This window comes from Siniperca chuatsi, linkage group LG15, assembly GCF_020085105.1.
Source record: "Siniperca chuatsi isolate FFG_IHB_CAS linkage group LG15, ASM2008510v1, whole genome shotgun sequence".
NCBI classification, from domain to species: domain Eukaryota; kingdom Metazoa; phylum Chordata; class Actinopteri; order Centrarchiformes; family Sinipercidae; genus Siniperca; species Siniperca chuatsi.
The window spans coordinates 20,394,462-20,410,197 of NC_058056.1; the positions used below are offsets into that span (position 1 = coordinate 20,394,462).

A 15,736-nucleotide genomic window follows, 5' to 3' on the forward strand; every position below is an offset into this window, starting at 1 on the left:
GATACTCACTTGATTAAGCATATCGAGTATCAGCCATGACTTGACTGATCCACATTAAATACAGTTTCTTTGTCAATGTCATAATAAAATACAGAGTTTCCGCTATCAGTTACATTCATTCAGCTGACTTAGCTTAAAGTGCCACAGCATCCCTGGCCTCATCTTACTTTATGTAAAAAAAGATTCTACTGGGTGCACAGTAGCTCACCTGGTAGAGCGTGTGCACAATGGCTAAGTCCTTACCGCAGCAGCCAGGGTTCAAATCCAGCCCTTTCCAGCTGCATGTCATCCCCTCTCACGCATTTCCTGTCTCTCTTAAGCCGTTCCTATCAAATAAAGACAAAAAATAATCTACAGCGTGGAATACAGATTTTAAATTTTGGGAAAAAAAGAGAGCACTGGACAGCATTGGATCGGTACTTTGTATCTGCAGATACTGTGGTTGAGGTATCGGTATCAGGCTAGAACAATTTGGATTGGTGTATCCTCAGTTGTTATTTGTTTTTAAACCTCAACAACAACTCAAGTGGTCATTTACTGTGGTCAGAACTATTTCTGGTCACAAATATGGATTGATATTTTAAAGTTTTGGCTCACATGATTACATTTTTTTTCCTTTAACTAACATTAAATGCTTGTTGTTGCCATATTGCAATTTTGTTTGTTATGCAGCAACAAATCACACGCCCCATCACTTGGGTCAGTGGGAATCAGCAGTCCTGGAGGAAAGAAGCCAGAGAGACGTCTCCGCAGCAGTCCACGAAACAGTGAACCAGAGACACACACACAAGGTAGGACACACACACACACACACACACAAAGCAGTAAGAGAGACTGGCACACACAGCATAAACGGTTCACAGTAGGTTTGAATGTTTTCCTTTCCAGAAACCATACATTGATTCGGTTGTGTCAAATAACACCTTCAGTCAGTGAGTCACAATGAACACAGACTCACAGTTAGACACAAACCTGCACAGCAGACACACACACATACAGGGACACATGCTTAATCCAAAAGAGCAAAATTACAAGACCATAGTGCAATGTGTGTTTCCATTTTTTATTTTAAAATTTTACCCCAAAACCAACAGCAAGGAGACGAACTCTAATGTCTGTGCGTTTCTTTAATTTACATGGCTACTAGTCAGAAAACATCATTGTAGGGGCTTTTTATTTTTCAAATACTAAATAGTACATTTCTCAACATGCAACAAAACCAGCTCATATCTCTTTGTGGAAGAATAACTTCTGCCCTCGCTGACCTCTCTCTCTCTCTGTCTCTACGTGGCTGGCTTTGTCCTCTTCAACCTCAGTGCCCCTCTGCATTCAAGCGGGCCAGACAAAACACACCTTTCGTTCCTCTCTTTCTCTCTTTTTTTTTTCTCACAGAAAGTCACCCAAAAAAATGAATGGATGTATGCAGCCTCACTGAGGTGAAGGGATCTGAGGGGGGGGTAAGAGAGGTTGTCTGGGTAACCACATAGCTGAACCCGTCCCTGAGCACTATCGTTTTACCCTCGTTACAATACTGGCCTTGTTGGTGAAGGCTGAGCCGGGGGGGGGGATCGCATACCTGTAGAGTCCTGCTTGAGATGAAGGAAACCTTTGAGCTCCAAGATTTAGACACCACAGCTCAGCCTTGTCACACATGCACACACACGCACATAATAAAGTGCACATGTGCAAAGACTTAAGGGTGCACACACTCTTAACTTGTGGTACTGTTTCTCTTTAATGACATGTCTTTTGACACGTCAGATGTCTGAGTTATTAAAAAGAGCATTTATGCACACACACTCTTAACACACATGGTTATCTTCAGAGTTGATGACAGAAAAAAATCAAGAGACACATAAATGAATCTATTCCCTCATTGTAACTGTCAAACTCTTCTTTAAATTTAGCCTTCTCATAAAACTTTGGTTTGGTCCCTTACAGCATGGTGTCGGATCAGAGGAATATTACATCTGGGTTAGGTGTGGGGATATGTGTGTTTCCCAAAATCCATGTAAGTGGTATAAAATTTGAGCGTAACTCAAATGATCCCATGTCCTGCATGCAAAGAAAGTCTAAAAAAAGTTTGGAACATAACCATGCTGTTGTGTAATTTTGTTTTTGTGGAGACAGAATTGTTTTGTATATAGAATATTGTGTGAACATAGTGTATATTTTAGATTCCAAAGGGATGAAAACATTATGGAAAGGTTAAAATTGGTTGGAACCTGGCTTTAGTGGTATCTTGCTATGCAGATAGTTGAAGTTTTATTTGCTTGTGTTTTGAGATTTGAGAAATGTTTTATTACTTTTAATACTTTTCCATTTTTTTTATATAATTGTAAATTGAGTATCTTTTGTTTTGGGCAGTTGCAAAACAAGCAGTCTGAAGATTTTTGGACATTTTATTGACTAAACAATTCATCAATTAACCAAAGAAATAATTGACAGATGAATTAATAATGAAAATAATCATTAGTTGCAGCCATATTGTTCACTACAAGGTATGTAAATTATAGAGAGTAATGAAGATATTCCTTTTTAAAAGACCTTTTACCCGTTGCTGGAAAATTCTATTCACCTCATTAAAGAATTCATTGTATTGGGGGGGGAGTCAGACTTATTTGCACCGTTTCTGAGACGGATGTCTAATAACGTGCAAATAAAACAAAGCAAATCAGCATGACTAGATACCACTAGAGATAAGTGAGAAAACATATTTTGTTTTCGGTAAACTGACCCTTTAAAAACATGTCTTATATGCCAATTAGTATCATTGCTCACACACTGAAATGAATTTAAACCTGCACACATACACTCATAGGACTTCTAGTCTGCAAATGCAAAACACACACATACAGAATAGGCGGTGTTTGACTGCACTGCAGCGGGGAAGACTGCACAGCTTCTTAGAGTACACACACACACACACACACCAGGCTGACATATAACACATAACAGAGAAGATGAGTGCCAACGCAGGAAAATGAAAGCGAGGTCGACAGCTCAATTTATGAGTTTCATAGTTTCATGTGGCACATACTGTAGTACTCAAACAACAGTAACACACATGACAGACATGTCAGCATGTCATCGGTTGTCTGTTCTGGTCTGCCAGGGTCTCAGTACTGGGCTGGAGATCAGGCTGAGTCAGCTAGATGTACCACACTAACACACAGACACACACATGCACAAACACCCCGTGACTGGGCTTCCTGTAAAACAATCAGAGCATGAGGGTCCAGAGGATTGGTTGGAGGTAAGGGGGCAAACAGATAGAGGAGAGGAATGCAGGATTTGAAGGACAGTTGAGAGAGGAGGGGGATGGATGGAAGGTTTGTAAAGAGAAAAAAAACAGAACTCCTACATCACAGGGAGCAGAGAGATGGAAAGACAGAGAGACAGAGGGTTAAAAAGCAGAGTACAAACATTCCGACAAAGTTGCTGCTTGGCCCGGTGCATCCAAGTATGGTCCAATCCAGAATACCACACACACACACACACACACACACACACACACACACACACACACAGCCGCCTACGCTTTGCCCTTGATGCCCTTGCTCTGTGTGTGTGTGTGTGTGTGTGTGTCTGTGTGTGTGTGTGTGTTTGTGTGGTGTGTGGTGTGTGGTGTGTGTGTGTGTGGGTGTGTGTGGGTGTGTGTGTGTGTGTGGCTATTGCCCCAGTGCCAGTAAGGCAACAGGCTGACTTGGCGAGTGCAGTGTCCATTCCCCAGTAAAGCCAGCTCTACAGGCCCTTTTCCTCAGAACTGAGCTGCTTGCTGAGCAGAAACAGATGTGGGCCCCGTCCCCTCTATTCCTCCATCTTGGCTCTGCATCATCACCACCACAGATCCTGTCTCTCACTCAGAGAAACTGGGAGTTCAGCAGAAACAGATGGGCCAGCACCCTCAGCTCCTCCATCTTTGGTTCTACGTCACTGCCAAGCACTGTGAATTCAGGAGAAACCTGATGTGTGCAGTGACTGCTGTGTCCACCATGTTGGCTAGATATTACCGTGGTCTGCTGTTGTGGTATGAGAATTGTGGAAACATGTCGATCTATTATGTATATTTCAATGTGTCTTAGGAAGTTCATTTTCAGTTCGTCTTAGCAACAAAAATAAGGGAAAACATTTCATGTATCTTCAGTGTTGACGTAGTGAATCTAAACCAAAGAAATTTCTAAAGATTTTTCTTCATTGCCAAACATAATGACAATGTGCCAAGAAGGATGTTTTGAAACAAGGAAAACCCTACTGGAATTTAATCTTCTGTCAGTTCTCTGCACATTCTTTGCTTCAGACTTGATGAAACTTGATGAAACTTTTCATGTCATATTTAACTAACATTAGCTTAACATACGTTGTAACTAATGGCTTCATTAGTGGTTGGCTAATAAATCATATACCAATGCTTTATAAATCAGTTATAAGCTATTAATAAGAACAACTTGTGGGTTGCCAGGCTGGGAAAATTCTCTTTGGCTGGTAAGTCATTAATAGGCAAGTCATTCATAAAGTCATTAATAAAAGGTTATAAGTATACTCATTAAGTACTCATTTTGTGATAAGCCATTATGTCGGCAGGTATAAATGTTGTAAGTCATTAATAAAGGGTCACAGGTTTTTCACTGTCATTAATATGGGGTTCCTAAATCTGTACTTGTAAATTTTAATAAGTTGCTAATGAATGGATTGCTGTTCAGCTTTTTTCAAGAAGGCCAGAGGTCAAACGGGCAATTAGAGGGTCTTCTAAAGAACTAAAAAGACAAAGCAAGTGTCCTGCTGGTGGAAGATAAACACCCAAAGGGATTTTCTGCAACTTGGCAACCCAAGTGTTCTTATTAATGGCTTATAACTGCTCCATAAAGCAATCGTAAAATATTTGTTAACCATTAATAAAAATATTAGTCATTGCTTATAAACCCTTTTTAAATGGTACCTTATTAGAAAGTGGTACCAAATAATTGATTCCTTTATTACCAGAATTGCAAGTAAAGAGTACAAAGGCATTAAAACATTAGGTGACCAAAAAAAATTAATATTAACAAGATATACTAAGAATGCAGATTCTTAACTGTTTTATGCAGATGACACCAGTAGATGCATTGCCTCTTGTATCAGTGATGTGGGTTTTGCTCTAGTACTGTGCTACTTTTCACCCTAATAGAGTTTCTTACTAATTAAGTTGCAGCACCAATGAACTGACATTTTTAGAACAATGGCGGTGGTAAAAGGAGGCTTATAAAAGCACAATGTCCCGTAATGTTTTGGTGATGTCATCCTAATTAGCTCTAGTGGCCTTTGACCGAGTCATGACTCAGCCCTTATATTAACATCAAACTCCTCTTCCAGCTCCTCCTGCTGTAACTATAGTAGTATGTGTGAACACACTCTCACCATTCCCTTACTGGACTGTTTTGATGTGGATCACCATGGCAATAATCTCAGCCCCACACACACACACACACAAACTCTTACCCCTTCCCACAAACCCAAATACGGCCATGTTTGTAGGGCAAGATTGAAGGCAGTGTGGGGGAAGAGAGAGACTAGAAGAGGGAATGTTGAGACATGAGTGATAAGACAAGGAAATAGGAAAGAAAGGGGACAGAAATTGGGGAATCAAAGAGTCAAAAGGGGGAGATTTACAGAAAACACAGAAAGAACAAGGGATGGCTTTACCAGCAGAGGAATGTCTTTCCCGATGATATCATGTAACAGGACTAGTGGGATTAGAAGGGGAGGTTGTTCTTGCCAATCACAGTGAGAACACCAGACATTTCCCCATCCAGCTTAATGAACCTTGTGATACAAGCGATAAATTTGCCTCACTATCAAACTACAATACCCGACCGCTCTGTATTAACCAGAACTGGGTTACATAATATTTTAAGTCATTTCAACTGCTTTAGCGGGGTAAAAGTGAGTTTTACTCAAACAAATTAAGTAATTGAATAGACAAAATGCACAAACCTGATGGCTTATGTATTTTTAGACCAATATTGAAGCGTCAATGTGGCTGCTGTAAATAAAGAAGAGGGCCTTAGAGAGGAGCTACTAACACCCTTTACTTTTCACATTGTGTGTCACTGGGCTTTGTATTGTTTTAGGAGGTACACTTCTTTACACAGCTAAAGTTTTTGGAGTTTGTTGTGAAGGCAGATGCTGGAAGCAGTGAGAGATCCATGGAAGATTGACTTTCTACATGTTTGTCAAAGCCAGAAGAACTTTGACTTAAAAACTGCAGTTCTCATTAAATGACTAAAGTGTTTAGGGAAATGTTTGTTGGTGTTAACATTGAAAAAAACAAACAAACATGCAACAGCACGACATAAGCACAACTCGCTATGTGAACGTGATGGTAATTTAACTTCCCATTTTCTAAATAAGTACCCGAGTCACTTCTTTACAAACGGGAATTAAATGAGTTCCAACTTAATATCCTGTCATTAACTCCTTGTGCACTGTCAGACAATAAAACTGTAAATGATGAAACTGATGAGAAAAGATATTAGGTGATTGACTGGAGAGAAGTGGGGCGAGCGTCCCTATGCTCACAGAGGTCCTTAATTAAAGGTCCAGTGTGTAGGATTTAGTGGCATCTAGCGGTGAAATTGCAGTTTGCAGCCATTTGAATACCGCTCACATCACCCTCCCCTTCCAAGCGTGTAGGAGAAACTACGGTGGCCTCGAAAAGCCAGTGTTTGGTTTGTCTATTCTGGGCTACTGTAGAAACATGGCGGTGCAACATGGTGACCTCCCTGGAAGGGGACCCGCTCCCTATGTAGAAAACTAAGGGCTTATTCTAAGGTAATGAAAACACAATGATTGTTTATTCCAATGATTCTCGCAATGATTCTTAATTAGTATTAATAAATATTATATTCCATTTCTGCCAATAGCTTCTCCTAAATGTTACACACTGGAGCTTTAAGGCTTCAACAGCAAAATCATTTTCAAAATCCATCAGCCACTTCTCCCTTCATATCATAACTTCATGATCATATATCACTCACCACTGATTTCCAGCATTGACACTGCTCTCTCACTCATCCGGTGCCAAATACCGTGCAAGCATTGTGGCTCTTTCCCTAAAGCTTGTATGTAACAAAATGTACATAATGGACACTAATGTCAGAATGACAATCTATCACTTTAACAGATAGATGAAGCCAGAAATATTAAGTAGTCCATGTCTGAAATGGGCTATATAGTCTACCGATTGTATTAGCCATGGCCTTAATTAGTTATGCTCATTGTAGCAAGATAAATCAATCACAATTTTCAGTTTAAAAATGCTACATTCGCTGATAAATGTGAAAATAATGCCATGTCATGTTTTCCATCCATGCAGATTGCTTTCTAACAATTGGCAACAAAGAAACATCAAAATAATAAAATGTATAAATTGTTGGTATTTTGCATATGCAGGCCACAGTGCCAACAGATCAGATGACATTTTTGTTTCCCCTGTCCACGTTATAATTCAAGATTGGTGTTTTTGAATTTAAACACTTAAGTGAGTGAAGTAAGATCAGTTTTTGTGGTCAAAAACGACAACTGTGGTGGGGATAGGAGGTAAAATGCACCAAAACAGATGTGTTTTACATTTTATCTGCAGTATAATGGACATTGGTCCATCTGTATCTCTGTCCCCGTCATTCCATCTGTCTACTCTTGTGTCATTTTATCTCTGTTCGCCTCTTTGTTAGCCTTTCTCCATTTCTCTGCCACTGTCACACTGTCTTTCTGCCTCTGCTGTCTGTCTGACTGCAAATTTGTCTTCCACTCTGTTTGCCAGTCTGCAGTCACTCTCACAGACTTTTTGGGCTGAGCAGGGTCAGATGGGGTCAGGGTTCTGAAAAACTCATCCCCTGCGCTTTTTGTAGCACGTACACACTTGTATAAACACATGTGCATACATGTACACACATTCAAGCTCTTCTTGGAAAAGTGGAGAGAGTTTTTTGTGTCGCTTGGCAGTTGAGACGGCCATCTCTCTCCTTAGTGAGAGATCTGCAGTGGCCAAAGTCTCTCTGTCTGTCTCTGTCTACGTTTACATGCACACATGAAACCCGGTTATTGAGAGAAATCAGGTTAAGGCAGGGAATCAGGGAATGCAATTACATATGTTTATACTGAGACTTATTTATTTTAGTTTCAGGTTAAGTTGTACTTTGGATTTTATTATTTTGGATAGAAAGACACACAAATAGTGATGTGTCTTATGCATTGCTGCCATAGAAATACTTTCCATAGTCTTTATCATGCACATGCACACTTTTAGAAACCATTATATATGACCAAAAATCTGTTTTCTCCTGCAGATATCAAGCTGTATTAACCAGATTCTTCTAATCCCTTGCTCCGATTAGGAAAGCTGGGTTTTCACATTTACATGAAGTCTAATAAATTAGGTTACTGCAGAAAGACAATAACAACCAGGGTTCTTATTTGCATGTCTGTCTCATCCTCTCTGTTTTGGAGTTAGATTTTTGAATTTTAATTTAGATTTTTTCCTCTGCCCTTATTTGCTCTCTTTTCTCTATCTTAAATCTCCCTTTCTTATCCCCTTTTTAAATTATCAGGATTCTGGCCATGAGAACCAAACCTTCACCATGACAACCACAATTTCAGGCATGTCCCAATGATTTCTCTGCTGTGTGTGTGTGTGTGTGTGTGTGTGTGTGTGTGTGTGTGTGTGTGTGTGTGTGTGTGTAGCCCAGCTGTTGAACAGATGGAATGCTCACTATGCAGCAGATGATAATAGTGTGGAATCCAAGGTCTGTGCCCTTCTGTACCTCCATTTTCCTCTATCCTCTCCTCCCTCCTTCTCAACTCAGTCCCTACTCCTTCCTCTCTGTCCTCTTCTGTCTGTTCCCCCTCTCATCTCCACATCTCTTTCGCTCTCTCCCTTCCAGCTGAGTGTTTGTTACTTTGCTTTGTTCTCCCTGATTATAGGCTTTAAAAGATGGGTATCATATCTCACTTTGTTCCTTTAGGGCGACACACACACACACACATACGCACATACACTGTCGCCCGGTATGTGTGTGGAGTGGGGGCTGAGTGAACGGCCGTTGCCACATTTTTCAAATTTTTTTCTCCAGGCCTTAAAGGTCTTTTTCTGTCCCAGTGCAGACAGACTGCATCTAAGTACCACAGTCTGTCATGCAGAAGGAATGCAACCTCCTCACTGTCAAAGTGACTCAGTTTTACTGTAGCTCTATTTGCTAGCGACACCACTAATTTTAATTAAGTGTGTAGGTGTATGACATTAAAAAAGATTGTTGTAAAAATGTCCATGTATTTGAGGAGGACTGTAGCTTCATATTTAGCGTACAGATATGAGAGTGGTATCAATTTTCTTATCTAACTCTCTGTAAGAAAGCAACTAAGCGAATTTCCCAAAAAGTTGAACTACTTTTGACGAGATGACTAAGTGTTCTTAATTTGCTGCAACTTTGATTTGTGCCACTGACTGTTTTATTTTCCATTTGCAACGACAGCTGAGGCTAATGGTTATAGTATTTAGGACCAACCACCGTACCGGAGTGACAAAAAAATGATTATTTCTAAGTTGAATTGATGGCCATAAAGTGTAACAGTGTACTTTGGTGCCTTTTTAGGAAAGCCAGCCTAGATGTGAAGGCAGTGACTAGTACTATAACTACTATTACTTTGAGCTCAGTGGTGCGCATCTGCTCTGTGCCTAGTGATGATGTCACAAAAGTTTGTGTAATCCTTGCCTCACATCCTCTAAGCCCTCTCTCCTTTCATACCTCCCTTTCTCCTCCTCTCTGTTGATCCCTGGCTCGCTCTTTGTCTCTCAATTTCCTTGTGTTTTTGTACCTAATCTCTTACCCAGACTCCTCTTGCCTGTCCTCTCTCTCTCTCTCTCTCTCTCTCTCTCTCTCTCAGCAGTCTGTCCTTCAGTGTCTCTCTTTCTTCCCCCCTCTCGCCTGGTTTTGGCTTGGCCTGCTGCTCCCCCCCTCAATTCCTCATTCCTTCTACTTTTCCTGCTGTCCGTTGCACTCCCTCGCTCCGTCTGGCTGTCCTCAGTAATCAAACACAGGCGGTCAGACACAGACAGGATGTGAGGTCAGACGAGGAGAGGAAGTGAGTGTGCGTGGGTAGCACATAAACAGAAAAGAGAGGAGGTGAGGGACAGTGAGGACAGAGGAGTGTGTGTGTGTGGAGTTACACTGGGAAGAGATTCAGTTTATGTTTCAGTTCTCAGCATCAACTCTTTGTGGTTGTTCCCTGTATTAAACACTTAAGCAGCTGGACTCAACAACCACAACAAGTCATAACATTCAGCGGTGAGGTAAAGTGGTAGTATTTTTCGAACTTTATTATTGCTCTCCTGAAATATTAAATAAATCTCTTAATTCTGTCACAAGCTGAGTTTGTGGGTTAGCCACCTTTTTTTCATAGTGCTGAAATATTAGTCTGTCTCAGTCAGTGTAGAATTGTTTGGGCTGTAAACTTGAAGGGTGTCCTACTTGTGGTACTGTATGGCCCTGTTAGATGAGATCATTTTATTACCACTCTCATATTTGTCCATTAAATATGAAGCTACAGCTGGTTAGCTTACCTTAACACAAAACAAAATCTGCCTACCAAATGTTAAAATATTTTCACTCAATGCTAGACAGTTAATTTTGAAAAGTGGAAGAGACCCCCAACTGTTAAATATACAAAATACCATTTTGTATATTTAACACTAGAAAGTAAAGTCGATTGAATGGCATGTACTGAATGTAGTCATTCATTTAACCTGTTATATCACTCACTTCTTGTACCGAAATTAATAGAGGGATTTGAATCTTAACTAACTTTTGCTGAAGCTTTCAACTGCATCGACTAGTCTTCATCAGTGGATGGAGTTTGCTCAGGAGGGATTTTATTTTAATAGGACTTGAATTATTGATGTTAAGAATCTCTCATGGACCTAAATTTACTCTCATCACAGTTTCCAATAAATAAATAAATGAAAAAAACTACAAATAACAATGATTTCTTAACAGATGTTCACCTAACCAGTTGGCCCAAACACCCAGTGCAGAAGTCCAGAATTTATAACTGATTATACTGTAATTACTCCAGACAATCATATAAAAAGTAAGCAAGCATAAGAAATGGACTGTCATATACTGATGTAAAGAAAGTACATTTACATGAACTGTGCATTGGAAATGTTAATATGAGATCAGATTTTACAGCCCTATTTTGAAATCTGCGCTCTTTCACTCTCAAACAAATGATGTTGCATGGCTGTCTCAGTGTTTAAACCTCTTTATTTCATAATTCTCTCATTTCTAGTTGAAGACTTCCTAAACAGTCCATTACCAATCACTTCTTGAATAGAAATGCGATCACAGCACCAGCCTCCGTCTCTGACAAAAGAAGGAAATGACTTTTGATTGATTTTTACCATTTACAGTCAGAGCAGAAAAACAAAATTAATTTCTCCCATTCCCAATAATACAGTGACAGTAACATCCAGAGAAGCTGTTCGTGTCCCATGCATGTCGTTTGATTATCTGTTGCTTGCTGAACGAGACAGCTGAAATAATGCTGTAATGGAATTACACCTCTTCTTGTCTTAACTGTGTTACCTGCAGCAGACAAGTAGCAACAGGACTGCAGCATTAAACGAGCATATTCTCTGTTTTCACTCAGCTGTGATGAATGGGTGGAATCTATGGGATGAATATCATGTCATATCTCGAAATTGAGAAAAGGCTTCGAAAGGTTGAAACTCAGTGTTTGAAAGCTTGAAATCTAGATTGAAACTAAGTTTATTTTTGCATAATGTTTTAATAGCCTAGGAAAAATCTCTGCAAACATTATTCTGTATTTGAGTTTTCCTTCTTCATAACTGCAACACTCTTTTTACAGTGTTTCTCCAACACATTTTCAGAGTTTCAAATTTGTCACTGCTCTCCTGGTGATCTGAAAACTGGTGCACACATGTTGGGAAAATAGTTTTGAAACGTTGAAACTTGAGTTTTGAAAGGGCGAATTGTTGTCTCACAGATCTGGTCTGAAACTCCAAAACAAATTGTCTGTTTGAATGGATGAAAGGGGACAAGTGTGTATATGAAATAAAGTGTGCTAATGAGCCAATGTGACTAGCAGTGATGCAGAATTTGTACTTCACCTGTTGAAGTCTACCCACACTACCAGACCAAACACATGCACACACAGTAGCTTAATTCCACTCCTCCTATCACCCATCATGAATCTCCTGTAACCTGATACTGGGATTTTGGAGACACACACACTCGCTGTCTCTCTCTTGCGCTTGCTTTTTTATTCCGTCTAACACACACACACACACACACACACATACGGAGGTCAAGTTGAGGTTGTGCTTCCATGACATCACTGTTGCCATGACTCATAAGTGTACCCCCAGGCACAGTAAGGCCCTCTCCTCCACAGAACCTGTCAGAGGGACTTAGCCACTCACACACACACACACACACACGCACACACACACACACACTTCACACACACACAATCTCTCATTTATCACTTGCTCCAAGTATACAGTGATCTTCGTAAAACAAACTGCTCTGTACACAAGTATACTGTGTATGTGTACTTGCAAGTCAGTCCTGTAACACTGTAACACACTCATCAAACAGACTTGGTTCCATACACATCTTGTATTGCTGACCCACGCACACACACACACACACACACACACGTACACATCCTGTGTGATTTACAGTGGTCAGACTCAGATGGAGAAAGCAGGCCTCCTCTGGTCGGAAAAACCTCAACTGCGGGGATCACACGGGGGGGCGGGGGGAGACTTCCATTACCCACACATGTGTACACACACACTCACTCGCCCTCCTACCAACCCAGAGTGTCCAATAAATTACATTTAGACACATCGTATCACTGGACCAGAACTGACCTACATGGGTGTGTGTTTGTGTGCATATGTTTATGGTACACACATACATTATGTGTGTTTGTGTGTGTTCCCTTACAATGGAATAGTCCACCCAATATCATGCTCAAAGAGGCTGTCCTACACCCCAACACAGTCTGCTTGTAGAGTAGAAAGAACAGTAGTATTTTTATGCCTAATAAGTGACCTATATGAACTTTAGGGCTGCAACTAATGATTATTTTTATTATCAATTCATGTTTTGATTTGTTGATTAATAATGAATTCTACAAAATGTCAGAAAAAAGTAAAAAAAAAAAAGCCTTTCACAGAGCACAATGTGAGGTATTTAGATTGCTTGTTTCAGTCCAAAACCCAAAGATATTCAATTTACAATTCTAATGAACAGAGAAAAACAGCAAAACCTAAATGTTTGACATTTTTGCTTGATCAATAACTTAAATTAATAATTGATTAAAGTAATTTTCTGATTGTCAACTAATCAATGGTTTCATCATGAATGACTGAAGTATTTATAGTGATTACACTTGTTCTTATCATATGAGTCAACATTTACTCCTCTTAACACCTGATGTCTGATTGGTGTTTTCACGTATCAAGTATCAAGTATCAAGTATCAGTATTATTCTGCCACACAGGAAACAATGTGGAGCCTCTTCCTGGGCACCACATATGTGAATTATCAGTCACTGTATATCTGTTCCAGTATGTTGTATGGCATCTATGTCAAATCATCAAGTGAAATCAAAATAAATAAAAGTGGAAAAAACTTAACAACTTAAAAATACTGTCATAAAGAGAAATATTTTAATCCTCTTTTTCTTTGTAAGCTTGTGGAGTTATAAAATCCAGCATCATCATTATATAGCAACGCAGTCATTACATACATATAACATTGTATTCAGTATAATGTCATGCATAACAAGCTGTACAGCGGGGCTACAACAACACTGCTGACGTCAGATCATTCTGTGGATAAATATTCACAGGTGTGGGGACAACTGATTGAAAAAGATACATAATAATGATTAGGATAATGATTTCTATGAACTAATGCCTCCAAAAATAATCAACATGTTCTATGTTCAGAACAGAATAGTCACTGTGGAATATGAGTCATATATATATTATATTTTTTATTTGGTGATCCCCTTTTTATTTGCTCTAGGTCAGGGATTTGTGACTAATGCCTTTCTGTGGAACGCTGGATAATTTAGTATTTTTTTCCATGGGCTGTGTTCATCATGACTTGATGAGATGAAATAGGCGGTTGCTCAAGAAAACAAGTGTTGCATCACACACCATTTGACAACACACTTTTTTTTAGAATTTAGGTCTGTTTTTACTCTATTTTGGGCTATTTCTGTGGGTTTTTTTCACAGATGACTGAATTACTATTCGGATAGAATATTTTCACAGACAATATTAGGGATGATTAGGGAGTCACAGTGCATTTTAGCTGACTTTTTGACCCTACAATTTCTCAATTTAGATGCAAACCTTGGCTGACCTTGGACAATAATGAGCCATAGATTTCATATATCACAGTAACATGGCTTGTGGTAATTGAAAACCCCTATCCTTGTCAATCAACAGCCCCATTTTCAGCAGCACTGCCAAAATTGCTAATGTGCATCTGTTTTGAAACTTGGGATGGCGGAATTTTTCATTTCTTTTTTTTTATTTAAGTAAAAAAAGTCAGCAGTCAGAATCAAATTCAGAAATGTAGGAATTATGCACACAGATTGCAATTATGACCCGACATGTGGCACAAATTCCTCCACGATCTCTCTCCTCTTGTCACACCAAGAGTGCCAGTCTCTCTTTTCTTTGCTGAATATTAAATGGAAAAAACCTGGAAGATTTTTGATATATTCTATTTTTTTTTCTCTCCTTAGATCATGATTCAGAGGGGAAGCGTGTTCAAGACATGCTTTCTGCAATCGACAAACCACAGGTTGGTATGCAACTCCTCCCGCAGCTGCACGCACACACATACACAGACACACAAACCCAACATACTTTTAACCATTTTCATCAATCATCTCTTGTCTGATGAAGTCAAATCTGGCACGAGTGTTGATGTATGAATGATGAATGATGTATTTACCATATTTGTATGTATGTATTCGTATGAAGTGTATCTCTCATTTTGAAGTCATTTTCAGGGCTTTTTAATTACAGTCACAGGGAAGGTAAGCTCAGCTCACCCTGGCCACATGAGGGCAGCATCTGTTCATCCATTTACTTTCCACTATGCCTTAAACACTAAACACTAACAGCTTTTTCTCCTTCCCCAAGGGGAATGTGAATGAATGAGCTGGAGCCATGCAGACATGGTTTGGTAGAGAGGGATTGCTCACTCCCGGTTAAAGCAGTTTGGTCAGCATCCTGTGCAATTGGACCATTTGATTATCTGTGAGTTTATGACAAGGGTTGAAATAGACAGAGAGAATGGAGAGAGAGATAGAAAATGGACTGTCAAAAGAGGGAAAGACATGAAAAGAAGAGGTTAGTTCAGAGCTTTGAGCCGTTCCCTTTATTTGCTCTCATAACCTCAAATCATCTCTACATTGATACTGCAAGTTTATTATAGCTGATACTGAGAAGAAAAAGAAAATGGTATGGAAAGAAGGGGAAAATTTTGAGATCTCTTATGTCATAAACTGCAGATGTGATGTTCTGTCACTTGGTATGGATATATACTATAGGGGCAGACTGTTAATTTTAAAGTCCTTCCTGCAACAGCAAAAGTGCCTCTTGATGGCTTCAGCTGTGTACCATACAGACACGGTAGCATGTGTC

At 39.6% G+C, this 15,736-nt stretch overlaps 1 protein-coding gene across 1 annotated transcript in view; it reads left to right on the forward strand.

The window, feature by feature from the left end:
• The window catches only part of fndc3ba (fibronectin type III domain containing 3Ba), a 98,865-nt gene that overhangs the window by 47,755 nt on the left and 35,374 nt on the right, over positions 1–15,736 (forward strand). The window contains exons 7-8 of the mRNA XM_044166122.1: positions 673–791; positions 14,830–14,888. Coding sequence (XP_044022057.1) covers positions 673–791; positions 14,830–14,888 — 178 coding nt within the window. The remainder of the gene's footprint in view (positions 1–672; positions 792–14,829; positions 14,889–15,736) is intronic.